This window comes from Hetaerina americana, unplaced genomic scaffold (assembly GCF_022747635.1).
Source record: "Hetaerina americana unplaced genomic scaffold, ioHetAmer1.1.p SCAF_63, whole genome shotgun sequence".
NCBI lineage: Eukaryota > Metazoa > Arthropoda > Insecta > Odonata > Calopterygidae > Hetaerina > Hetaerina americana.
Genome location: NW_027287239.1, coordinates 1,714,263 through 1,740,360, shown reverse-complemented (window position 1 = coordinate 1,740,360; position 26,098 = coordinate 1,714,263). Strand labels below are relative to the sequence as shown.

The following is a 26,098-nucleotide window of genomic DNA, read 5'->3' as shown; positions in this document are numbered from 1 at the left end:
TTGTAATTAAAATGTTTTTGATATTTATAAAGTGACTCCAGTTTCCTACAATTATCATTCCTGATTATTCGGGGAAATAATGAGTATTTGTGTCTATCTGTACTGGAATCTATCTCGCTTATTTTCTCTTTGTGGTCTGATCTGCATGAGTAGTGTGGGATCATAATAATTCCTTTAGTGTCATCGTTAAACTCGTTTGTTCTGAACCTTTCTAAAAGTCTGATTCTCGCTTTTTCTCTTCGTATTTCAAGTGGCTCCCAGCCTACATCCCCTAAGAGACCTGTCACACACATGTTCTTATCATAACAATTTTTAACTAATCTGGCGGATTTTCTCTGGAATTTATCTGATTCTTTTTGTCAAACTTTCTCCAAGGATCCCGAATACTTGCGGCATATTCAAAATGAGGTCTGACTAGAGTCAAATAACGCCTCTATTTTACTGTCTCATTACATTACCCCACCACCCGTCAAGCCGAGTTTCTTTTAAGCGGATCCGAATATTGTCCTGATGTGTGCTCCCCAGGAAAGGCGTGGTGCTAGAACTACCTCCAAATATTTAACAAGGTTGGCCGTAGTCAGTACTGAACCCTTTATTTCATGCCTTTTATACTGCTCGCCACTATCTTTGTTCCATAATTTCCAAACTGCGCATTCGTTTAATATGTTAGGCATCCATCCCCATTGTAATCCCTAATGAATAGTAATGGAACAAAAAAAGGGTAGACCATAGTAAATATTTTATTTTGATTCTTTTACAATATACCGTAGTGATTTGGAAAGTATGTGGCTGTAGAGCACCTAAATATTTTACAAATTAAATTGTTTCGCTAACATCTTATCTCGTGCTACTGATACATTGTGCAATTTTGGAGCATTAATGCTGATTTAAACCTGCCTTTAATCACTGAGGATTATGAACTCAACTATGTTGTTTTCATATTCCTATACTCACAAATTTATTATACTTTTAAAATGATCCGCTTGCAAACAAAAATCGCATTCTCCCCTCAATCACAGTCTTTAACATTGACAATCAAAATATTCTGCGTCCATCTTTCCTGTCTCTTTTGACTTTTTACCAACAATTCTCTCTCTTCCGGTACGTATGTACACGTAGAAGGAGAAAACTGGAAAATTAATGTGCTTGTATTAGAATTAATTGGTTACTTTCAGAGTGCTGATTAAATAGGATTGTTTGCTATTTAAAAGGCAAAAGACTCAGCAAGCAAATTGCATCATAATCCACGGGGAAATGCTCAAAGCAAAGAGCTTTTAGTCAGAATATTAAAAAGAAGACGGTAAGATGTAAAAAATGTAAACAATTATCTCTAATTTGAGTGCTGGGACTTAGTGAAATCTATCGAAATTCGTCGATTCGCGACAAAATCTTTTTACAAAACCGTTGAACCTTGGGTCCGTGCTGAACGAGTTTCTTACACTCGTTGTGTTTTTAAAAATGACCCAAGACGGTGGATTGTTGATAAAAAATGATTGTTGTTTTTGCCTAGGATCCTTCTTCTAAAATATCAATCTTTCTAAGTTCAATAGAAGCTGAAACGGGTGAATCAGAGAAAGTTAAGGGGCATGCAAACCTTCTCTGAGATGGTTCTGGACTGGCTACGAGAATATCTAGAGTTGCAAACACTCATTATCTACACAATACCCTGAGCCGCCGCAAGTGAGTTTGGGGGGGGGGGGAATTTAAAGTATCAGCCATGCAACCTTGCCTGATCACCAGAATCTTTAGTTTTTTACATTTACTTCTTGAATATAATAATAGCTCATATAAAACTCTCGTGGACAGCCATCATGCTATAAATATTGCGTTTGTTCAATATATGAAATTCTAGTTTTCATGTTTATTTAATTTTTTTCAGGATTTTTGGTAGGATTATGTTTTCCTTGCACGTATATGGTGCGAGGAAAGAACGAGTACCCGAATATGTCTGCGGCGGTGTCTCTCTTATTTCATCTAAAATCTTTCACATTAAAAAGAAATAAAAGGTTCAGAGAAAGGCAGCAAGAAATGTACTCGGAAGGCAAAAAAGAACAGATAGTGTCACGGAAATATTGGATGTACTGAAATGGGAGAGTTTGTAAAATAGAAGAAAAAGGAGTAGGTTAGGCGCGATGTATAGAATTGTTAAAAATGACGAAGCGTGGGAAGATTTATGGAAAGAGATAGAAAAACCAAACTTTAAGGGAGCAAGCGACCACAGTTTTAGAATAAAAATAAGAACGTAAAAGACAAATAAGAAAAAATACTCTTTTTTTAAACGGAACTATTGTTGAATGGAACCAGTTGCCTGGTCTATTTGAGCCCTTTCCGTCAAATTTCAGGAGTTTAAAGAATAAGTGTAAAGCAGCCACTGAGTGATAAACTTCTTTGATCAGTGATTATTATGTGGGGGCGGACGGGGACGTTGAGGGGTTGGTTTGACCAATTCCAGACTAGTTTCTCGGAAAGGAGTGGGGAGGGGGACGGGAACAGTTGCTCGTTAATAAAAAGTGTCAAATTGGGGTTCGCTAGGTGCCTCCGTATCTCCATTTGCTCGAGAGCGTCCATTTTTAATCCTTTTGAGAGAACATGTAATATTTCTGGGACAAAGTCACTGTTGTGGTCGAATTCTAGTAGGTGCTTAGCAAAGAGAGAGTTGATCTTCTTATTTCTGTGACATCTTGCGTGTTCCTTGGCTCGTAGCTTGACATTCCTCCCTGTCTGACCAACATAAACGGTGTTGCAAATCTCGCATTTCAGTTTATAAATACCTGATTTAAGAAGGCTGTCTGTGCGTCTTTACCATTGACTAGAAGTTTTGAGAGGGTTAGGGATGTGTAATAGCTGGTTTGAGTGAGGTGGGTAGGCAGTTGGAGATCCTATATGAAAGATCTCAGAAATGGGATCGAGCACCTTAGATTACTTAGATAATGCGGACTGTGCGGAGGAAATACTATTTATGGCCATTGATTTTTGCTCTTTCCGAAGTAATGTATCAACTAGCATGGAGTTGCAGCCATTGTTGGGAGCTATATTCGTGATTGTTACGAGTTCAGTGTTGAAGTTTTTGGGGGGAAGGGGGATGTATAGGAGGCGGTGGATCATCGAGTGGAGGGCCGCATGTTTGTGAGAAAAATGGTGAGCGGAATCATTAGGAATTATGTGGTCTGTATAAGTGGATTTCCTGTAAATTGCAAACTCATGTCTTTTTTTCCCTTAAGGTAATTGACAAGTCAAGGAAGTTGATGGAGAAGGAAATATTCGGATGGAGTGGGTTCATGTAATTGAGGAAGGTGTAGGAAGGAAGGGAGGTTGGATCCTGTCCAAAGGCATAGAATGTCTTCAACGTAACGGAACCAATAACCCACGTTTTTTACACGCTGATTCTCAGTATTGAAAAGATTTTCTTCTAATGAATTGAGGAAGAGTTCGGCTGGGAAGGGGGAATGGGGGGAACCCATAGCTAGCCCATCCGTTTGACGATAAAAAATGTGGTTGAAACTAAAATATTTTTGGTTAACTGTCATTTCGATGAGGGAGACAATTCCTGGGACATATTTTGGGCAGTGGTGGAATTATCGAGGAGTTCTTTCACCCTAAGCCTGGCTTCACATATGGGTACACTAGTAAATAAATTCTTAATGTCAAAGGAGACTAGTCTCGCTTCATCCTAAATAAAATCCTTGTATAAAATACTTCCACAAAGTGTAGGCTGAAACAGTAGGATATATCCGCATACTTCCTTCCTCAATTCATTCCGTCCAACATGCCTAACCTTGAATTCCTTACCCTCAGTGGCAAGCCTAACAATCTCTCGTCAATGACGAGTTTCAACTTCCCGTCACCAATCAAAATGCTTTTCACACACATTTCCTGCCTTCTTTATATTTCTGTCCACAGACAATTACATCCATTTCAATTTTGTATGACTTGCAAAACTATAATTGTTTACCATTAAACCATATCTGCCCATTGCACCTTTTCTATTCTTGTAAATACCCACTTTTCAAAAGCCGTCAATTTACGATTATCATCATGCTTCAATGACCAGGTTTCCGTGCCGCACACACTACCTACGCTCCACACCAAGTTTTATTCTCATCCCATGTATAACGAAATTAATGCACAATACACGCAGCATTTATTCTAATCCCCTTTGCTGGCAGGCAAACTGAAGCTTGATCATACGCAAAATTAACTATCTTATGATTTCTCTGAAATTATCTTTCTGTGTATAAGTTTGCTTATTAACATTTTTCCATACAGTTCTTCTATTTAGTCCTTTCACCTATTTTGGATCGTTTCTGCTTCCATGTATTTCCCGACTAATCTCTGATTTTTAACACAGTTTTTCCCTTCTTGCTTCCCGGCATTGCTTTAACCTTCTTGTACAACACACCCACTTCAATCTTCCTCTGCAAGCTTTCCATATCCTCTCACTGCATCTTCCACCATGCTTCTCTTGCTTTATTTGTTGCCCGCCTCAATTTATCATTTAACTCTTTTTACCTCCTTCTGCCTAACTCTGTGTTTACTTTCTTCCATTTCCTTCTGCCATGCATCTTAAACTATTAAAATTGAATTGTATTATTTTAATGGTGACCTTTAATCCTAAAAGATACACCTCGTGGATTATTTATTCCAAAAAAGCATTTTGGCCACATCATGAATTAAATATTGCCTAGCACAGTAATTTAAACTTGTATCATCAATTCCAAAACAAATTATTCAAGAACATTGCAATGCTTGCCATTAAGCGTGATAGCCTGAATAATAGGCTAGGAAACTCGTGTGAGGTTTGTGGTAATACGGCAAGATAATTATTTCAGCAGTCTTTGCCCGAACTCGTTAGATAAGTAATTGATCGTCATTTTGATCAAATATGAATTCCTATTATTTATTAACTGCTAGGAAAGAGAGAGATTCTATTCGTTCCTCTGTTCCTCGTAAAATCCTGCTCCACACTTCCCCTTTGTCCCCTAGGACCTTAAACAACCATACCGGCGCAGGAACCGACAGCAGAGAAACATTATGTGAAGGCAGAGCATTTATTAGATCGCGTTCACATAGTACAAGAATCAATACAAATAGCCTATGAATGAAGAATGAAGAGTAGACTCCCGTGCAGCATACTAAACGACACGCAATTCTTGATCATCAGGAAAGCGTAAATGAATGACATTTTCACCTTAAATTTCTGACATCGTTGATCGACTAAACTCGAGTATTCTACCTTTAAATCTTGCCCCAGGATTACTCCTCTGCGAGGGTGTCTAATAGAGGGTTGGAGTAGTTAATGATTTATAGCCTAGAGTGCTAGGGCCATTGGAGTAATTATTGATTGACAGTTATTTTGTTTCGGAAATTTTAATTTGTTGTGCGTTATGTGTTGATTCGGTGCTAAAATTAAATCTTTTGCCTGAGTGTTAAAATCGAATTATTCGACTTGCTTAAACGTTTAAGTTGAGTAGGTGCTCGCGTGCATTTCCAGCTGTTTATATCTTTTTTCAGTTGTTGTATGTGTACCTAGACTCATAAATCGTTTTAGTTAGTTTTCAGGGATCGTTGAAATTGAAACTGTCACTGACCTACACGTGAAATTCCAATCAATTTGAATTATTTAGCGAATTAATGTCACTTACGCGGTAAGGGTGTTCCTCAGACGAGGAGTCAATCAAATTTTGACTATGGCGTAATTTCACGCACGTGCCCATGTTTGCAATTTCACTCATTGGTAGCGGAAAAGTATTAATAAATTCATAATAATAAAACAAGGGCAAAGTGGAGAATGGGTGGATGGCCCCTTCTAATGGTGTCTTCTAAATTAATTTACATTTTTCTTTCTTTAAAAGTCCGGCGGGACGGGTGAGGGAGGTTTGGTGAAGGGGTGGCAGTTTGGGGGGAGGAGGAAAAGGGTGAGTGGAGGGGGTAGAGGAGATCGCGGAGGGAGAGGAGGAAAGGGGAGTTAGGGGAAGGAAGGGGATGGAGGGAGAGAGACCAGCGGCGCAAAGACGAACCAGACGTCCTCGGGGAGAGGGCGTCGAATGGGGTGGGCAGCGCGGAGAATGACGTCACCCCACAGGAGGAAAGGACGCCGTGGCGGAGGAAGCGCCCAGTGTCGGGATATGCAGGAACAACGACGCGCTGTTGCGACTGACGAAGCGGTGAAAACCAAAGAGATGGACGGTGGCTATTGCTCATTTGACATAAGACCCCTTACGTTTTGCTGCGCACATGGTAGGGAGAGGAGTGATCGCGTAGCTCTTAAGTTGTCAGAAATTCGCGCTGCCTCCGTTTATTCTGTTCTCCGCGCCTACTTCTGCTTGAGGAATGAACTGTGCGAATTTTGGAAGGAAAGAAATTTGCCCGGGACATAGGAAAGGAACACGAGGGTAGACTTAACACAAATGCACAGATACTTGTAGACCAGAAACAATATGACCTTCAGAAGCACTCCTGATGGCATGTGGAAGTAATATTCCCCCTCAACACGCATGCGGAGGTTTGGGGTCGTTACATTCATCCAGTATATTTTGACCCCAAACCTGCGCATGCGTGTTAAGAGGGAATGTTACTTTCAAATGCCACCAGGAGTGCTTCTGAAAATCATTTTGATTGTGGTCTACAAACATATGTGCATTAGTTTTCAGCCTAAACTCAAATAAAGGTTTTGAAAAATCTCCTAATGGTGGAAATGTCAAAATTATTTTAATTTGTTTTAAATTATTACCTACTAAAACCTCCTATCGTGATCCACTTGATATCAATTTACGAATTAATATTCTTTAAAAATATTTTACGGTGTTGAAGAAAACCTGCGTCTACTCTACTGATAGTCTCAACCTTATTCATCTACATCCCCGACACTTACAAGTTAAAGAAATGTTATGAAGGTATTTTTTCCCATCATAAATAATAATAATGAATCCATGCCCTATCACCACCCAAATTGTCCCTCCGTTTCTTTCAAACGTCCCGCAAGTGTGAGTGACATTTGAAGCCACAAGACCCCCACTTTGCCCTTTCCCACCACCCCTCCTCCTCATCCCTAACCCTGCGAGCACCCAAAGTTTAAACAATGCCGTCTTTTCCACTCAATGGTATCATCTTCCAAACAAAACTCATAGGCCACTTGCACGTCAAAAAATTATAATTCATATACCACCAAGCTTGTAACTTATGTCTCCCTTTTTACTTAGAAGAAGCACCACTACCTTCTCCATCTGTATCAAAACAACACAATATCTCGCACATTCCTCAATAACCTCCTTACTAACTGCTTCCCTGAATCAGTCCTTTGATTGTTGCCTCACCGTAACAATAGCAGCAGTCCTTGCAGAATCGGCTAGTAGCATTGAGGTGAGACCCCGAGAGTTATATATACATATATGTGCATATTTGGCTACTCGGGACTTTTTAATCGCCGAGGCAAGCACACTAATAACCAACAGCCACCTCCGGTAAACTATCCCTCCTCTCCTTCAAACTTCCTAAAGAGGATACCTCGTACCTTCGTCCCAGGAATGTCATCTTTATTTCGTCTAAGAAGACATGAGACAAAGTAAAGTAAAAATACCTCTGCGAGTGTCCTAATTTATTGGTGAATACGTTTTAGTAGTAGATATGATATGTAGTGTGTGCATTAGCTGCTCGACGATTCCACCAAGAGTGTACTGTTGCATGTGTTTTTGCATGCACGTGTTTGTACGCACTTACACAATTTCATATATATATATATATATATATATATATATATATATATATATATATATATACACACACATATATATATATATTAACATACACACACATTTATATATATATATACATATATATATATATATATACATATACATATATATATATATATCTATATATATATATATATATATAGATTAATTAGAGAGGCCATTGAAATCGTTAAAATGCCAGAAAACTTTAACAGAGAGGATGGATATCCACTCCACAGTGCGTGGAAAAGAATTATTCCGCGCAAATATAAGGACGTTCCCTGATTGGCCGAAGAAATTTCCCGGTATTGGCGCCGGATTTTCCCTATATAAGACGGGACAACGAGCTTCTTTCCATCCTTGACCTGAGGACGCCAGCAGGATAGCTGTTGAAACTGTTGTGAATTTAAACGACACACGCGGACGCAGCCCAAAAAATGAGGAAATCAATGTTCAAGTCCGTTCTAAATTTCTATATTTCTAAATTTTAATAAGGCGTTCGACAAAATTCCTCATATGAAGTTGCTTTGAAAGTTGGGAAGCCACGGGATAAACAATTGTGTAGAAACTGGATTCATCAATTTTCAAGAGACCGCGAGCAAAAGGTCATAACAGAAGGAGTCGGATGGATGATCCGGCTCAGTAAGCGCCTCATCGGATGTCCCGCAAGGAATAGTTATCGGTCCGCTGTTGTCCCTTATCTATGTAAATGACGTCGATTCTCAGGTTTCCGGCAAACCTCGCCCATTTTATGACGTTTCAGGGATACATAGGGATATACTCAGTCTTTAAGATAGGGTTTCATTATCTATTGACCTAAATGCGATCCAAAAGTAGTGCAAATTATGGGAGCTTGAATAAAATCTGAAGAAATGCGTTCAGTTAAAATTTCAAAGGAAGATGATTTCACCCGGATACACAAACACCATGCAGGAAAGCAACATAAAAAACGTAGATTCCGTGAAATACTTGGATGTTACGATTAGTTAAAATGTCCTGGGGAAAGAACATTCGTGAAATATACGAAACGGCAAGTAAAAAGTTCAGGATTCCAAAAAAGGATACCTGGGAAATGTAATGGGAGGGTAAGGGAGCGTTGTTATTATACGTTAGTTAGGCTCTACCTAGAGTACGCTGCGGGTGTATAGGATTCGAACGAGGTAGGCATATGTTTACGGTGTCGCTGTTGTCGTCTTTGCTTAGTCAGAACGGTTTAAACAAAGCGAGTCAGATTTTTGGTGTCGCTTCAGAACTATAGTAAATGAAACTTGCATCCAAAACCATACTCCCGAGACGAAAGAACAGTCAGAACAGTGAACTGCAAGGGCTAAACCTACTCCGAAACTGGCGAAGGCAGTTCAATTGGGCGGGAAGGTGATGGCAACTGTTTTTTGGGATAGTCACGGAATCGTGTGCATCGGTTATCTTCAAAAAGGTAACAAAATAACGGGAGAGTATTGCAAGCATCATTGCTTAAGAAGCTGAAGGCAAAAGTTGCAAAAAAAACAACCACATTTAAAGGAGGAGAAAGTGCTTTTCCATCCGAACAACGCACCTGTTCACACTTCGGCGGTCGCCATCGTTAAAATTCATGAATTGAACTTCGAATTGGTAGATTGATTGACGCATTCACCAGGTTCATATGCTGCCCCCCGGCGATACTTTCCTGTTTCCCGACCTTAATGCTTCGCTTAGGGGAGAGAGGTTTTCATCGAAAGTGGAGGTTATCGAATACGTGAACGCCTATTTTGCAGAGAAAGACCGTGAAAGAAAATACTTCGTTCTTCCCCATATATGTTATTATGCACGGCCTGGGATTCGACTTACAAAGTTATCATCAGGCGTCAACTACTGTTTGGAGAGGTTAGAAAAGGTAGAGGATGGCTGGAAAAAGTGTATCGGCACAAAAGGAGACTATATTTAAAAATAAAAATAAATTTGAAGAAAAAAATGTCTCGTTTATTTGTTGGGTCAGAAACTTTTCAGACCACCCTCATAACTATTTGTGCCCGTGCCTAACAATTTTTGTTTCAATGGAATGCCACTTTGAATAGGTTGTCGTAAATAGTTCGCGAATACTTATCTATCTATCTGATCGCGGATCTATCCCTTCGGAAGTCTATCTCTCTCATTTTGTGCCAAATGCCTGTCCTTCTAATTGATTGGGGAGGTTTGAATTTTATCTTCTATGTCAGACACAAAGGTATTTTGCAAAAGGTATAATCTAGCTCTGACATTTTGCATATCCAAGGATTCCCAAATCGCAAATGTTTGACGCTTTGTGTCCTTTAGTACGAATTTTTATTATGTTGCAAGTTCATGTGGTAGTGGAATTTCGCCTTCTTACATTTCATATTCTGGCATGCGCGTTGTTGGATGGATTTAATGCTACATCCTGGGGTGCAATTGTTTGTTGGTTTATGATGTATGTATGTGCATGCGTGTGAGATGAAGGGGTTTTTGCCTCTGCGGGTATAGATTTGCATGGATGTGTTGTTTTTGCATGTGGTTTTGTTGATTTTTATGGGTGGTGACCTAAAACCCCCGCCACGCGCCTTTGCGGCGGCTTGCGGGGTATTATATAGATGTAGAATTTTTCGTAAAAGTGGATGCCCTTCTCTGTACCCTGTTCAATCCTGGAATCAGTGACTTTCGGTAAAATATCTGTATAAAATGGAAGCAATTTATTGCATAGACGTTGCTGATGGAAAATAACATTATTCCTGGCTCTAAACATACCTGTACATCTACTGTCCAGTATTGCTAGTGAAAAGAACCAGTCCTTGATTCTTCTATTTTTTACATTTATTTCTCGATTTTGTACTCATGATCCAAATGATTGATGAATGTTGGGTCATGAATAATCGAGGAAACCTTCATACTGAAACCAACGGTTCTGAATTCATTTAATTAATTCAACATAGTCTTAGATATTCTTTGTTCTAAAGATTCCCAATCCAGCTTAAGATGCTTTAATGTGACGCTATTCGACGGTGACCGTGGGGAGGCAACTTCCTTTGCGTTTTAGGCATTTAATAACGACAAGGAAGTAATTACTATGACTCTTTTAGTTTCGCGTTGATGTAGTAACTACATCTACATCTCTTAATGCCCCGCAAGCCGCTGCAAGGGCGTGTGGCAGGGGGTGTTAGGGCACCACAGGTAATTTAGAGAACAAAAACCGCATGCTAAAGCCACAAATTAATACAATCCACAAACGAAGCATGATATGCATTCTTGCAAAAACCCTTACACCCTACACAAAAACTAACAACTAATATACACATGCATCTACAAATATACCTGATGTTTTTGCAAGGTTTAATTTTGTTCCGACTTGTAAATTTAATGTTTTTAATGCTTCTACAATGACTTCGGTTATTTACTATTATTATTCCTGATTTCTCGATTTGTTACTCATGATCCAACAAATAAATGAATGTTGGGTTATGAATAATCGAGGAAACCTTCATACTGAAACAAAATTCTGATTTTATGTAATGGATTCAACTTAGTCTTAGATATTCTTTGTTCTAATGATTCTCAATCCAGCTCTAGATGCTTTAATGTGACGCTATTCGTTTCGCGTTGATGTAGTAAGTATTCGACTCATAGTCGACGGTGACCGTGAGGAGGCAAATTTGTGCTTTAGGCATTTGATAACGACAAGGAAGTAATTACTAGTGTCTTTGGGAATAAAACTGGGCTGTTAGAGGCACCACGCTTTGGGTTGGGGGGGTGGGGAGGGGGTTCCCACTCCAGCTCTCCGTTTCCTCCCCTTCTCTCGGCCTGCTCTTCCCCTCACATTCCTCGAATCCGCCACTCTCCCCATGATTATTTCCTCCATCCTCTTTTGTCTTCCCCTCCCCTCGCAGTCTCTCAGATCACATCACTCCCTCCACCGCATTTTTCCTTCTTATCCCACCGGTAGATTAATCCCTGTTGATTTGATCGGCACAGCGAGCGGAAATACAGTTCGGCGTAATCACTCTTCTTAGTTTAGACGCAATCACCTGGCTTCCAGGCGCAGGAAAGTCCGCAAATCGAGTCGCTTTACTGCCATCCGTGGAGGAGTTCGAAGGTTGTGGTTTGGAGGACAAGCACACACGTTTACAGTGCGTGCGTCGAGTGCCCGTCCCTGTTCCTGATTTCCGTCTCTGGGGAGGAGATCCACGCAGTGCAGACGGCAACGGTGACCGTGTTTGGCCCAGGTGTCTTCACTTCTCCGTCAGAAGATGGCGGGCATGGCGAAGACTGAAGGCCTGTCTTACCTGGCGGCGTTCCTCCTAATGACTTCTACTTTCTGGGATTATTCGCACGCCTGTAAGTGAGGTGGAGATATTATTATTTTCAATCGACGCTCAGAACGTCTTAGTCGACGGAAGCCAGGACGTTGAAACGTTGGTTTTCTGCATGTCCGGCCCTCCACGTTCAGCTCCGTCTCGAATGGTTTTGTTTTTCTATCCGTCTCTTAGAAATTTTCTCGCGTTGCATGATGGGAAATCGGGGTTATTTTTGAGCGAGATCGTTGTGTTGTCCTACACAAGGACGTGGAGGATTGCGCCAGAGAGATTGGACAATGGATTCCTCGAGTTTAACGACAATCCATTTCCAGCCCATCCAAGCAAGACGACGGTCTGCCGAGCAGTTTCGAATCTGTGGTGTCGAAAACGGTGTTCTTAAACTTTTAAAAGATATTGTTGGTATTAACCAGGTGTGGGTTTTCCTGTGTGTGATTCTGGTGGTGAAATGCATTTCAAGAAATGTTAATATTAAGCATTAGTTTGCTCTGCAAGTACTATATTCGAGGGAGAGCACGATATTGTATCACAGGTTTCAGGGTGAGCTAATAGCTTTAATTTTCTTTGTTAAACTTTTAGCACAGCTAACTCTTATGGCATTGTCAATAATGGTGCTTGAATTGTTGAGAAATTTTCGAAGAAGAGATTTCAACTATGGTGATCGTTACATTGTCTAATGTATCAGAGATTCGTAATTGGAAACATTATTTAATTTCACTCGAAGAATCTTCCGGGCTTCGTAATAGAGAATAATAATAAACTGTTATTTTAATTTAAAAGTTCTGTTGATAGTGCTTTTCCGTAATCAATTACACAATGATTTGCGCATACGAAAGAGAAAGGTATTCCCAAGGTTAGATATTAGAAAAAATATGTGATGCTTAAGTGCGTGTATCTATGTAGTTGATCTCCATAATTTTATTTTCATAATGTCTCCTACTATAGTAAGATGGGACTAATGATAAATATTTAATATCTTCGTCAGAGAGGCATTTTAAAAATGTATTCAAGAGTTTATATCCTCAATTTAACCTTCACACTTCAGGTTGATGCTGTTTCGGCGTGTTTGTACATTTGTTGCAAAAATCTTTTGTTGTATAATAGAATTTACTATGTAAATAATGCTATTCGTTCGCAGAATGTCTATTATAAATTCCTGTGGTATATGTAATAAATAATCAACCGGCGGCGAGACGTTGCTTGTGATAGTTGTCGTCGGCCATGTTCATGATGGCTGTCGTAGGTTGTCGCGGACTGAGCGTCAGGCCACGGTATTGGCTTAAAGCGGTCATTGTGTCATAGTTACAATTGTAATGCGAATGTAAATTACAAATAAAAATGAAAGAAAGAGCAATGCCATAATTTTATGGGCGAGCTTCGTGACTTCGTTCTAAATTTAAAAAATTTAAGCTGAAAGTAGGAAAGTCGAGTCCGCGAGGGATATCTCTCTTCCTCCGTTTTTCCAGTAGTAGTAGTATTTAGGGGTGGCGACCGACAGCTGAGGTCATTTGTGCCATTAGGGATGGAGCGAAAAAGATGAAGGGTGGAGACGAAACCCGGCGTCGGCTTTAGCCTACTCTTATCGAAAGGCGCCAAGGGATCCACAGCTTTACGTCCCATCCGACGGACGGCGTACTCACTCAAAGTTCCCTCCACAAAACACCTAAAGTAGGGATCGAGATACCACTGAAAAATATTCGACGCCGCTGGGATTCGAACCCGTGCCCTATTGGTAAAAAGCCAGTACGATATAGCCGTTTTTCCATTGCCCTCCGTAAACTAAAGGCCATTTTTCTGTATTTTAGTTGACTGCGAGCTCATAAAGAAAAAAATTAGTATAACTGCTGAATCTGCAGAATGAAGTCGGAGAGAAACTAATGTGATTGTGTTAAACGATGAAGAATCAACAACTGGGCACGTAGAAAATGAAGCCCAATTTGGGACCTATTTACTTCTCATAGGTAATGAATTAACGACTATATCGGTTAAAATTCATCATTTTGCTAAAGTTTCCTGAGGTAAGAATCAGTAGATTAGGGAAATATTTATTCTCTGCATGTAGAAATATAAATAGTATCTTTAAAACAACCTGTTCGTGATAAATACGTATTAATTAAGATCCGACTGAACATTATAATCATTTTAAATTTAAAATAAGATTGATGCTTAAAATGAAAGTTTGAGATTTGGAAGTTTGAGAAAATATTTTGCGAACAGAGGCAATCCTAAGGCTCTTGAAGTGCATGCCGCAGAAAACGCGTCAGACAATCTTCGCCACTGGCTTATTCACTGTCTGGTAACTCAGGTGAACCGGGTATCCCAACGACACCAGTGTCTCCGGACCTGAACAGTCCCGTCAAAGCTTACTCATTGACAAAAGTACACATTTATGAAAATAATAAGTGGTTGTAAGGAAGAAAATGTAGAAATGGATATCTCAAAACTGAAATTTAGTTTATCATCCAAAATGTTTTCGCAGTGGGTCATGGAGAAGCTTGCACCAATCCGAACAGGATGCGTGGGACGTGTATCGGGATACGGAGCTGCCCACCGCTCCTCAGCGCACTCCAGACCAAACCCTTGCCTCAACCCACACGGGACTTCCTGAAGAGATCCCAGTGCGGGTTCCAAGGCAAGGACCCTCTGGTGTGCTGCCCGACGAACGATCAGCCACCCGCGGGTACAACCCCTCCACCAGCGTCCACTGAGAGCAAGGAGACGGAGGACGTGAGCCAGCACCGGTCACTCAGTCTCCTCCCGCTGGACATATGCGGCCCGGTGTCCGGGGAACGCATCATCAACGGCGAGGAGGCCATGCTAAAGGAGCTCCCGTGGATGACCCTCCTTGCGTACACCGTCGGTGGGTGCTCACCAGTAAATTTTCCTGTCTTGATTTTGAACATTAGTTGAGTCAATCACTAATATTTAGCACATCTCGAATAAAAGAACACGGTGATCACCTTGGAGGTTTATTTGGACAGCTGTGAGCCTCTCACTCTGGCCCAAGCTAATGTCTTGAGGCTCGTAAAGTTCGATTACTTTCAGATTAGGGAATTCAATGCCTATGCTAAAACATTCATCTCCCAAAGAGAGGCTGAGCTGGTAAGATTTTGTACGAAAACACATTTCGAGAAATCCAGGCGGTGCGATTTTATGATTTCTAGAAATTTGTAATGCTATTTTTTAGACTGTGCCGCCAAAACTCATCACTAAAGGTCTATGACTACGTAGTACGCCGCAAAACACGACCTAAATCTTTAGTTCAGCCCACTGATATGGTGTCTTGAAGTGATGGAATCCTCACTAAACATGTATCGCCAAAATGAAGTGTTTCTTACGTGGGCTTTTGAGCCCTGGACCCTCTTATTAGTAGGGAAGGCTATAAATAATCACTGGCTAGCCTCACTCGCTAGTATCCCCGCAATAAAATAATAAAAAGACAATCTTGCCAAAATATCTTTCCATATATTGCCATATCTTGCCAATATTTATCTTTCCATATTTTGGGAATGTACGTTTTAGAAGGTAGAGATTATTTGCCAATTTATTGTTCATTTTTCAGCTCTGAAAAATATTATTTGCGAAATAAAGGATATATGCAAAGTCAGTAGGATGTCTATTTAGATATACTTTGGCTTTCACTAGGTTTGTATCGCCTCGAAACATTATTTATTTATAAATTGATCAAGCTTAATCATTATTTACTAACTAACCCTGTCACTTACATTTTACAATATACCTTTAAAACTTCATCTTCAGCATCGTGCTGAACTTCATCATCAATTGCTTGAAAGCTGTTATATGTTCTACGCATTTGTGAAATTATGTTAATAATTTTTTCAGCAAGGAAGATTCTCAGAATCTCTTTGGAACGGAAAGAAGTTAATGAGATTACTGAACCTCGCATGAAATTCCTCGTATAATGGTGCCATTGTATCATAGTAAATATTCGCTTTTGCCTGGTCTCTCTTTAGAAAGCGGATCGCCGTTTAAGTGTGGGGGGACGGTAATCAGCGACCGATACATCCTCACAGCCGCTCACTGCGTCACTCGCCTTCCAGCTGGTCTAAACCTGTGAGTATCCTTTTTCTATTAAATTTAACATAATTATTTTCCATTTTAAAATATTTTAATAAGGAGTAATTCATGAAAATCTATTCCACACGGCTACATTTTTTCGTGTCCCCGAAAATACGAATAGTTTGCTTCCAAAAATCCTTGTCCTACAGCGCTGTTGCAAGCCATGGTAGAGTAGTTCAAGAGTCGGCATATGGACGCAACTAATCAACTGTAAACAAATTTACAAGTTTTACTCTCCATCCATATCTACATGGTACCCTGTCAACACTAGGTCAACATTAGGGCACCCGCTGCCTCCTCGTCATGTTATCAAGTATCTAGTTTTATTATCCTATTTCCCAAACCCTTCATGTCTAACCCCTATGTTAACGTCTATATGACACTGTTTCTTGAGGCAGGAATCATATAACAGTGGTCATTTGGTTGATATTTGGCTGAAAAACCTGGAATACTCGACTGCTTATTTGCGATGGTTAAAATTATCACCACAGGGAGGAACGAAAATGAAACGGAGCACATTGTGAAGACAATTGCATAACATCCATTACTAAAAAAGAAAGAAAGACTCGTACTTTTCCACAGATTTTATTATACGGTACAATATTGTATTATACGGTACGGTATTTGAACCGTATAATAAAATCTGTGGAAAAGTACAAGTCTTTCTTTCTTTTTTAGTAATGGATATTAAATACTTCCACGAAGTGAAGCCTGAAACAATAGAATACAATTGAATAATTTCATCAGCGGAGAAAAAACAAATAATTTTTAATGCGAAAATATACTGTTCGCCAGTACTAAAAGTTGAAGGAATATTTTGAACAGTAAAAATGAAACATAAACACAAAATAAAGGGAAAAGATAAATGTGTTAAAAAATCAGCAGTAGGTTATTTCTCCTTTGGTGGGTGAAACAGCTTCCCAACGCCATCTCTTGGCCAAAAGAATTGGGGAACTTGGTTGGATAAAGCATTGCAGATCTCAGTATAAATTACGTTTCCTGGATAGCTCAAGTGGCTCAATAGCTCAAGAACTTTCCTCAAAGCTCAAGAGCCTCCGCCCGGCAAGTGGTAAGATCCGGAGTTCAAGTCCCAGTCTAGGAAATGTTTTTACACTCGTGATTTTCCTGATTCCGCCTTCCCCACTTCTCCTTTGTTTGTCCTTTATGTGTGTTCCTATCCCTTTTCCTTATATCTGTTTCTATATAAATGAGTTTTTGTTCGCCGTTTGGCGAGATTTCGTGTTTGAATGTGTAAACAAGATCGACTAATTTAAAGATTTTCTAAACCTACCACATATTGCCTTTTTTCTTGTCATATTTTATTTCATTAATTGCAATGCGTGAAAGAATTTTCCTATTATCCTTAAATGCGTGCGAGTTCATGCCAACCCTTGGTTTGACCTTTAAGTTCGTAACTTAAACTAAATGTACACAATTAGATGGCAATTATTTTACTAAAGTCTATAATAATTTTAAATCTATATTTTTGTTTGCAGGTTAATTGCTATTGATTATTAAACTTTCATGTTTCACAGAGTTTCCGTGAGAGTAGGAGAGCATAATTTGACCTCTCCCATCGACTGCCAAGTGGACAAAGACAGCAAGAAGTATTCTAAAGTCTGCTCTCCGTCTCCTCAAGACATAGCAGTCGAGCGAGCGATACCGCACCCGAGATACGTGGGCAAGCCGACTCTACATTACGACATTGCCCTCTTGAGGCTGAAGACACCTATCGACTTCACTCATGGTAAAAATAATCAGTATTATGCGCCATTTTCCACAGAAATCATTAAACGGAGAGGCTGTATGACCTATAATACCATCGTTTATCCAATTTTGACCTTTTCCACAGTTTATAAGTACTCGAAGTTTAAAATATATTACGGAAAACTTCCCAGAAACAAATAATATAAATAAGAATAGAAATGATAGGAAAATGCATTGCTGAAAAAGTACGTAATACTAAATAACATGCCTGGACATTGATTCATTGCTTCTACATAAACATGTTAATTCAATAAACTCCGTGGGAATTTTTACACTATATATAAACATTCATTATTGTTTTCCAAAGTGCCAGTCATTCTAAAAGTAGTTTTCTTGGGGTTTCCGAGCACTTAAATGCCATGAGGTATTAGAGTTGGGGAGGGATATTATTAGTATTTGAATGTTTCCTTCATCCCATTATCTTTTTCAGACTAATAATGGGCATACTTTAATTTGCTACCACTGGGTACTATATGTGTAATTAGGCACGCTGTTAAAGCTGACATTCTACACCTTATGGTAAAAAATTTATATTTTTTAATTTAAAGCGTCATTTTGCCGAAGAGGTGATATTCCAGACAAGTTATAATTCAATTATTTTAATAAAACCCATTTCACCGATCTTAAGGAATTACGGAGCTGTGTGTATTCTTTGTGTACATTATAATAGGGTTTTATTTAATCTAAATAATGCGATAACAGCGTCAACGCTAGACATTTTGATGGGAAGTACACTGGTTATTAGTATACTGGTAATGTGATGAAAGAAAATCGGTTTGAAATGTCATAAGATAATATATTTTTCACATATGACTTTTGTTTGACACATGTGTTATCAATATGTTTTAATCTGCAGTTATAACAACTAATCCACTTAAATCTATGAAAAGTGAGTCGCCGAATTTAATTTACTTTTTAATCAGCTACGTTTACGCTTGTTTGTACATTTGCCGCCTTTTTCGTAGAAACAAAAACTTTCTGATTAATTGGTTACAACGTTAAATGTGGTTGATGAAGCTAAATAATGTATATAACATTTGATCATTTTAATGAAGTTAGTCTTTAAGAGTGCTTTTGATTATTTGGATATTTCACGTAGGTTCGGGTGTGTTTATAGCAAATGAAAAGGCAATATTTACAGAGAAATAAATTCTTTGTCTCTGCAAGATAACAATTAATAATGTATTTTGTGCTTCCATAGGTTCATCAGGAAGTGATATCTCCTTTAAAATTTAATTTTTAGTTTGATTATTGACAAATTAGCAAGTTGTCCCTGAGCATATATCTTTTTGCTTTTGATTAATATCAAAGACTAAGACATTTTTTGAAGATGAAGTTTTATATGTGCAGATTTTTACTGTCCCATTTGGCGTTTTTCACCTAATCCAATTTTCGCTCCATCGTTTAGACGCTGTGCGGCCGATTTGCCTTCCTGTGAATTACGCCACGCAGACGGAAAATCTAACCGGCCAAAAAGTGGTAATTTCGGGATGGGGAGCAACAGAGGATCGTAAGTAATTTCTGAGAGGGAGCAAGGATATTTTTTATGCATGAATCCTATTGGCTGAACTACTGAACAACGTTATCTTATTTTAAAAAATAATTAAGAATTTACTGATCTTCCAATGAATTAAAGTTTCTCTTTGAGATAACATCTTCAATGAGACAATTCCAGCAAAAACTTCCAACCTATGACACAGTCATTGATTGATGATCAGAGACATAATCGTCAAAAAAGTATTAAACTATTCTATAAATCCCACTTAGGATTTGTTTTAGTTAAATTAGCCCAGCAATTGTTGCATTGTAGTGTGCATGTGCAGGGGTGTGTTTTTCATATATTGAAGTGAATTTTCTTTCTGCATGCATAGATGTTTCCCTTACGCACCCAGCCGACACCCTTGCGGCGGCGTATGCGGGATTGTGTAGATGTTGATTCGTCAGGGAAGCTCCGAATACCTATAATTTAAATGAAAACTCATTAGGCGCTAAAGATCAGCAATCCGAATGTTCAACTCGATTTATTCAGACTCCACCCCAAGGAAGTATTGACTGTTGGTCTTTGGCCTTTTCATACACATTACTTAATGATAACAAACTAATCATCGCATATACTTTGTTCTAATCTCAACACCGTAGTTCCACAAATATAGTGGCATTCGGCACATGATGAAATGGTTTAGGAGTGTGGGTGCGTACGGAGGATTACGTTGCCCAACGTTTCACTCGAGTCGTATGGAGCAACTTCATGAGCGAAGATGACGCTCGCTGCGGCGTGAGGCGAAACGTCATGAAATGCTTCGCACACATTCGAAAGTGATCATTATCGGATCGTAGGCGAAGACCGCGATCAATGATGTAACACGGACTGAGGATATCATAACAGCTCATGATAGAACTATACATAGACTACTTACAGAGGTACGGGTTTTCTATTTCATTCACGGTTATCTGCGAAATAAAGACAGCCTTTGTACGGCCCCTTAAGACGATTGTCTTCTCCGGAACTCATTGTCGCCCTTCATCAATTCCTTCTCTATCTTTTCCTCCCTTCTATCTGCCTTCATGCCGTCCAAAAAACCAATTCTATTCCTTCCTATACCACTCTCATTTAGCAATCTCCACTCTATCCTGCCATTCAGCTTCCAACTCCCGCTAAATTACATATTTCCCCTATCCGCTTTTTCCGTCTTTTTTGGATTTGGCCCAGCATTTCCTCGTCTTCTTATTGTATTACAGCTTATTTTATCGCCATTCCCTCAAGCCAGCAAACCTCGCCCAATTTTATCTTCACCGACTTCTCAAAATCCTGCAACCCATTCATCCTCCTGTCTTAAAAATCAGGTTTTGGATTCGATCAGCGCTACGATTCACATCAATGTATTTACTATTCTTTTCTTTTTTAATGTATTTTCTATCATTTCGTATTCTGTTATTACTTCTACCATCGAGCTTTCTCTTTCATAATGAGCTCTTGTGAACAGTTGTGGCTCAGAATATGCCCAATGTTTTATTCACTCATTTTCCTTTCGAGGGTTTTACTCAGGCGTCTGTTATCGATCGCCCTCAAATGAATTCCCTGAATATTAGCCATCGATTGCTATCATCTTTCTTCGGGAGAATTTTTCCAATTATGTCGTTTCCAATTTTATTTTCTCTTGCCAAACCGTTGTTCGTAAATCAGAATCTCAACGTATTTACTCCTCTGAAAGTGAGCTTTGCTCTTTCAGCAAAGCTGAGTTTAAAAATTATTGTTCATCAAACTTTTTATATGTTATGTCTCAAGTGCGTAATATCATTAAAGTTTTTCTGATAAATAATGTTGAGCAAATCAGAGAGAAAATATGAATCGAGATCCAAATCCCAATGGCCACTTCCGCTTATAAAAATAAAGCACACCGCTATTCTAAACATACCCCTTACCACATTCGATAAATTCTCCCTTGTATCCCTGATGGAAGTAGCAAGAAGTATTTGAGGTAAGAATCAGAGTACACATCGGTGTGTATGCATTTAGGTGCAGAGGGATTGCAAAAATCCCTGTGTATATAAGGCTCAGTAAGCGCACTAACAGCCTCTCTTCTCTCCCCCTCTCTCCTTCCAACCCTTTCCTTCCCTCTTTCACCCTGAGAAAATCTCTCTTTTTTGTTCGAGATTTGCTGTAACAAAAATTTCGACAAAATAAAGAAACAAGTAATAGAAAAGAAGGCTCAACTTTTGTATATTTCAGTGGTGACTGCTACTTGCGTCAGTATGATGGTGATGATTGATATTATAATTGAGATCAGAATAAGAATATATTTCATGTATTAAGCAAACTCACAAAAATTAATTGATTTTCTTTTACTAAGTAGCGTAGCCACAAAAGAAAAAGAATATAAGGTACTGGTTATTCCTATCCTAGAATACTCCTCCATAGTATGGGATCCATATGAGGTGGGACATATTAAAAAGATAGAAAAAGTTCAAAGAAAGGCAGCTAGATATGTACTCGGAAGGTACAAAAGAACAGATAGTGTCACAGGAATGTTGGACATACTGAAATGAGAGAGTTTGAAAAATAGAAGAAAAAGGAGTAGGTTTGGCTCCTTTTATAGAATTGTTAAAAAGGACGAAGCGTGGGAAGATTAATGGAAAGAGATAGAAAAACCTAACTTTAAGGGAAAAAACGATCATAGTTTGAAAATAAAAATAAGGACGCAAAAAACAAATAAGAAAAAATACTCTTTTTTAAATAGAACTATAATTGATTGGAACCAGCTGCCTGTAGGTTTGTTTGAGCCTTTTCCATCCAATTTTAGGAGTTTTAAGAATAAGTGCAAAGCATCCACTGGGTGATACACTTCATTGATCAGTGATTATTATACTATTGCACTTATTAAAATATTGTTTATATGTGGTGTTCACGGCGTGAGAAGTTGTATTGCAAAAGTGAATGATATGTTAACGGTGTGTGATTTTGAACGGTATATGAAATTGAAGTGTGTGTGATTATGGGAGGAGTGCGGCGATGGACGGAGTAGCTCAGCCCTGAGTAGCTGAACTAGCCCATGTGTGATGTTAAAGGTGTGGAGAGTAATCTTTAAGTGTAATTGTGTATAAGAGTATTTTGTCTCATATCTGTTATTCTTGTGTATGTACGAGGGTCATCCGGAAAGTAGTACCCGTTCGTGCCGCATGAAGTGCTGACGACGCGAGTAGCCGCTGGACGAGGTCAGATAGCTTCAGTGGCTTGTCTGCCTTCTCTGAGCCAAGTTGCGTGACGCTAGCATTGCCTGTGTTGTTTCTGTGATTGTTTACAATGTTTAAAAAAATTGAGAACGCCGCCAGTTGTGAAGTGAGGGCAGTGATTAAATTCCTCAATGCAAGAAACGTTCGCCCATGTGATATTCATCGCCAATTAAAGGAGGTGTATGGAGACAATGTAATGGACGAGTCGTCTGTTCGGCGGTGGTGTCGCAACTTCAACATGGGGAGGGGGAACACACACGACGATGAGCGTTCGGGGAGACCGTCTGTCATTACAGACCAACTGGTGAGCTCAGTTGACGAATTCGTGAGGAACGATCGGCGCGTCACAATTGATGACATCTGTGAGCATTTTCCCAATGTTTCTCGAACAATTGTTCATGAAATTGTTAAACACCATCTGCATTATGCAAAAATTTGTGCAAGATGGGTCCCTCGCGTATCTCAATGAACTGGCGGCGAAGGACTATGCAGCAGGAATACAGAAACTTGTCACACGTTATGACAAATGCCTTAATTTGCTTGGAGATTATGTTGAGAAGTAGTTTAAAGTATCCTCTTTCAAATAAATTTTTTTATGTTTGTTAATATTTACTTTTGTGTCTTTATTTCACGAACGGGTACTACTTTCCGGATGACCCTCGTATATATGTGCACTGTAAGGGTGACCGCTGGCGATACTTGACCATTACCACCGGGAAAATTGCCTGATTGCAACGAGGTTGATATAATAATAATAATTATGTATGCAACATAAATTTTGAATGTTGGAGGTTACTATGTGCCTAAAGGGAGGAACTAACTCTTGCCAGCCAAATTCTGACGTGCAAATGTCACACGCCTTATATATGGCTTAGTACGAGGTTAGCTCTACTCCCACCTATCGAACCGACCTTCGGGATGATTGCTGTCGTGGATATTTTGGGCAATGCACTTCATATGTGTGGGATCAGACAATATGCTCTCTGCATCTTGGAGAGCAATCGAGAAAGATTTGTGATTTTCATATATTGTTTTTGCTATGAAAACCACAAAATTTTAGACAACGATTTGGTGACCGTCACCCTCCTCCTTCATCTGTCGCGCACGTATGTCCAAACCATTTCGTTCTCCCTTCTGGGGCGACTAGAATATTATTATAGGCATCCATATTATTCTCTTCCTAATTTTTCCTTCTATTGATTTCATCTATTCTAACCACGAAGGCAAGTACGTTGGCTCGTAGTTAGATTTGAAAGGAAATTTTCCTGAACCCTTCAACAGGAAATATTTCGTCAAGTGAAAGAAGAAATTAGCTAAATTTGTTGAAATTATTCAATCATGGTATTCTGTTAGCACACTGTGTAACATTTTCGTTGCGCTAATAACCAGTACCGCTGGTTGTCCAAGTCTTCAAACGACGTCCTTAGTACTTCAATTGCCTCCATTTCTCCTTCCAGTTGAACCATCTCCAGTGCTTTTAAAGGTGTCCGTGCCGGTGACGTCTCATTCCCAGTGTGCCGAGGCTTTCAGGGGCGTGCTCCCCATCTCGAACGTCAGCCAGCTCTGCGCCGGAGGTGTGAGGGACGGCGGGGATTCCTGCTACGGCGACTCCGGGGGTCCGCTCGCTTTCTTCGGAAATATCCAGAAGAGCGCTCGGACCATTCAGCATGGGATCGTGTCTTACGGGCCCAAGAAATGCGGGTCGCCCGGACAGCCCGCGGTCTACACGCGGGTCGGACACTTCATGAAGTGGATCCTGGATAACATGAAACCTTAATGCAGAGTATTTATTTTTCCAACCGTCGAATGAGTGCCTCCAGCTTCCTCGACCGAAACAGTGTTATTTACCTAGAAAGGAAAAGGTTTACGTGCGAAGAGAGCTTTTTTCGACGCACGGACGATTTCTGTGACTCTAGAAGACCGAACTGAAATCAACCTACTCAGGGAATGAATGTGGCAGGAGGAATAATCCAGGGAGCAATCTAGGATCTGCTACTTCTGATCAACTAAGTGTTTTATGCAACAATTTCAGAGTGTAAAAACCATTCACCTTGACAGGGATTTGAATCCAGATCCCTCGATGTCCGACCAAGTGGCCGGCCAAACTTTGAGGAAAAGTCGGATATCGAGGGATCCCGGTTCGAGTCCCGGTCAAGGCGAATGATTTTTACACTCTGAAATTGTTGCATTGATATGCATATTAGCGGCTGTGAAAAGTTAGTGCTGCGGCACCTGCAGCAGTCTCTTGGAATTTATCTTTGAATCTTTAATATAAATAAATAAATAAATAAATATATATATATATATATATATATATATATATATATATATATATATATATTATAAGGTAATCTACCGGTTAAGGTGGGTTTTGGATGGATACAACTACCAAATAAATATTTTATGACTCCTTTACAAAACACAATCCAGCAACCTACTCTATATCAGGTCCCTCTTCATCTCTGAGTACTTCCTTCCCCCCTTGATCCCGTCCAATATCCCTATCCTGGTCCTTCTCTTTCCTTGTTTGCCTAACATTCTCCCCTCCATTACAGTCTTTAACATCTCACTACCGATCAATATGCCCCTCATTCATTTTTCCTGCCTCCATAGGATTTCTCCCAACTAACCCCTCTCTTCGACCACCATACCAAGTACTTCCCCATTTTACTTCCTCACCCTACCAAGTATTTCCTTAGTTTTCTTCTCGATCCATTTCACCTTGTCCATTCTTCTCCACACCCACATTTCAAAAGCATCCAGTCTACGTCTATCCTTCTGCTTCAATGACCATGTTTCCGCGCCGTACATAGATACGCTCCATTTCTAAGTTTTCACGAGTCTTATTCTTAATATCCTTACTCAACGTCCATGTTATCAACTCCCTCATTGCAGTTCTTCTCCTTATATCCCGACCAATTTGACCGTGTTTGTCCAAAATACTTCCGAGATACGTAAACTGTTCTACCGGCTCTAGTTTTTGGCCTCCTATTTTAATGCTTAGCTTAGCCTTTTTCTTTCTGGAAAATCGCAAAACCTTTGTTTTTTTAATTTTTATTCTCATCCCATATCTTTCGCAGTGAATTTCTAATTCACTCAGCAATGCTTGCAACCCCTTGGCTGACTGACAAACTAAAGCTTGGTCATCAGCAAACCTAACTGATTTTACGAATTCCCCGCCCAATTTCATTCCTACCTCCAGTTATTCCCATCCCTCTTTAATCATTTCCTCTACGTATTCGTTGAACAGCAACGGTGATAATGGGCAATCCGTCTTTACACCTCTTCCAAAACTGCCCATTCGGACTCCCTGTTTCCCACTCGCACCTGAGTAGTCTGAGACATGTACAGGTTGCGGATTAGCATCCTGTCTCTCCAGTCTATTCCTATTTTCTTCAATATACTCATTAGTTTTCCCCAATTCACTCTATCAAACGCTTTTTCGAAATCGAAACAGGCAAATACCTCCTAGTTGTATTCTATATTCCT

General features: G+C 39.6%; 1 protein-coding gene across 2 annotated transcripts; it reads left to right on the top strand.

Moving 5' to 3' along the window:
- Positions 1-11,700: 11,700 nt before the first annotated feature.
- Positions 11,701-24,840, top strand: LOC139695754 (serine protease ea-like). Of its 2 annotated transcripts, none has more exons than XM_071594528.1 (6): positions 11,701-12,053; positions 14,511-14,891; positions 16,006-16,105; positions 17,647-17,858; positions 19,287-19,388; positions 24,067-24,840. In XM_071594528.1, exons 1-6 carry the CDS (start codon positions 11,966-11,968, stop codon positions 24,384-24,386), a joined length of 1,203 nt encoding a protein of 400 aa, XP_071450629.1. In that variant the 5' UTR covers positions 11,701-11,965; the 3' UTR covers positions 24,387-24,840. The 2 variants fall into 2 exon arrangements, with proteins under 2 accessions (XP_071450629.1, XP_071450630.1); XM_071594529.1 differs by lacking the exon at positions 11,701-12,053 and adding an exon at positions 12,376-12,571.
- The last annotated feature ends 1,258 nt before the right edge of the window (positions 24,841-26,098 follow it).

Excerpts from the sequence above, each read along its gene's own strand:
- LOC139695754 (XM_071594528.1), top strand. The coding sequence starts at position 11,966 with ATGGCGGGCATGGCGAAGACTGAAGGCCTGTCTTACCTGGCGGCGTTC. Across the intron at positions 16,106-17,646 it reads CTTCCAGCTGGTCTAAACCT|AGTTTCCGTGAGAGTAGGAG; the intron begins GTGAGTATCCTT and ends CATGTTTCACAG. Across the intron at positions 17,859-19,286 it reads ACCTATCGACTTCACTCATG|ACGCTGTGCGGCCGATTTGC; the intron begins GTAAAAATAATC and ends TCCATCGTTTAG.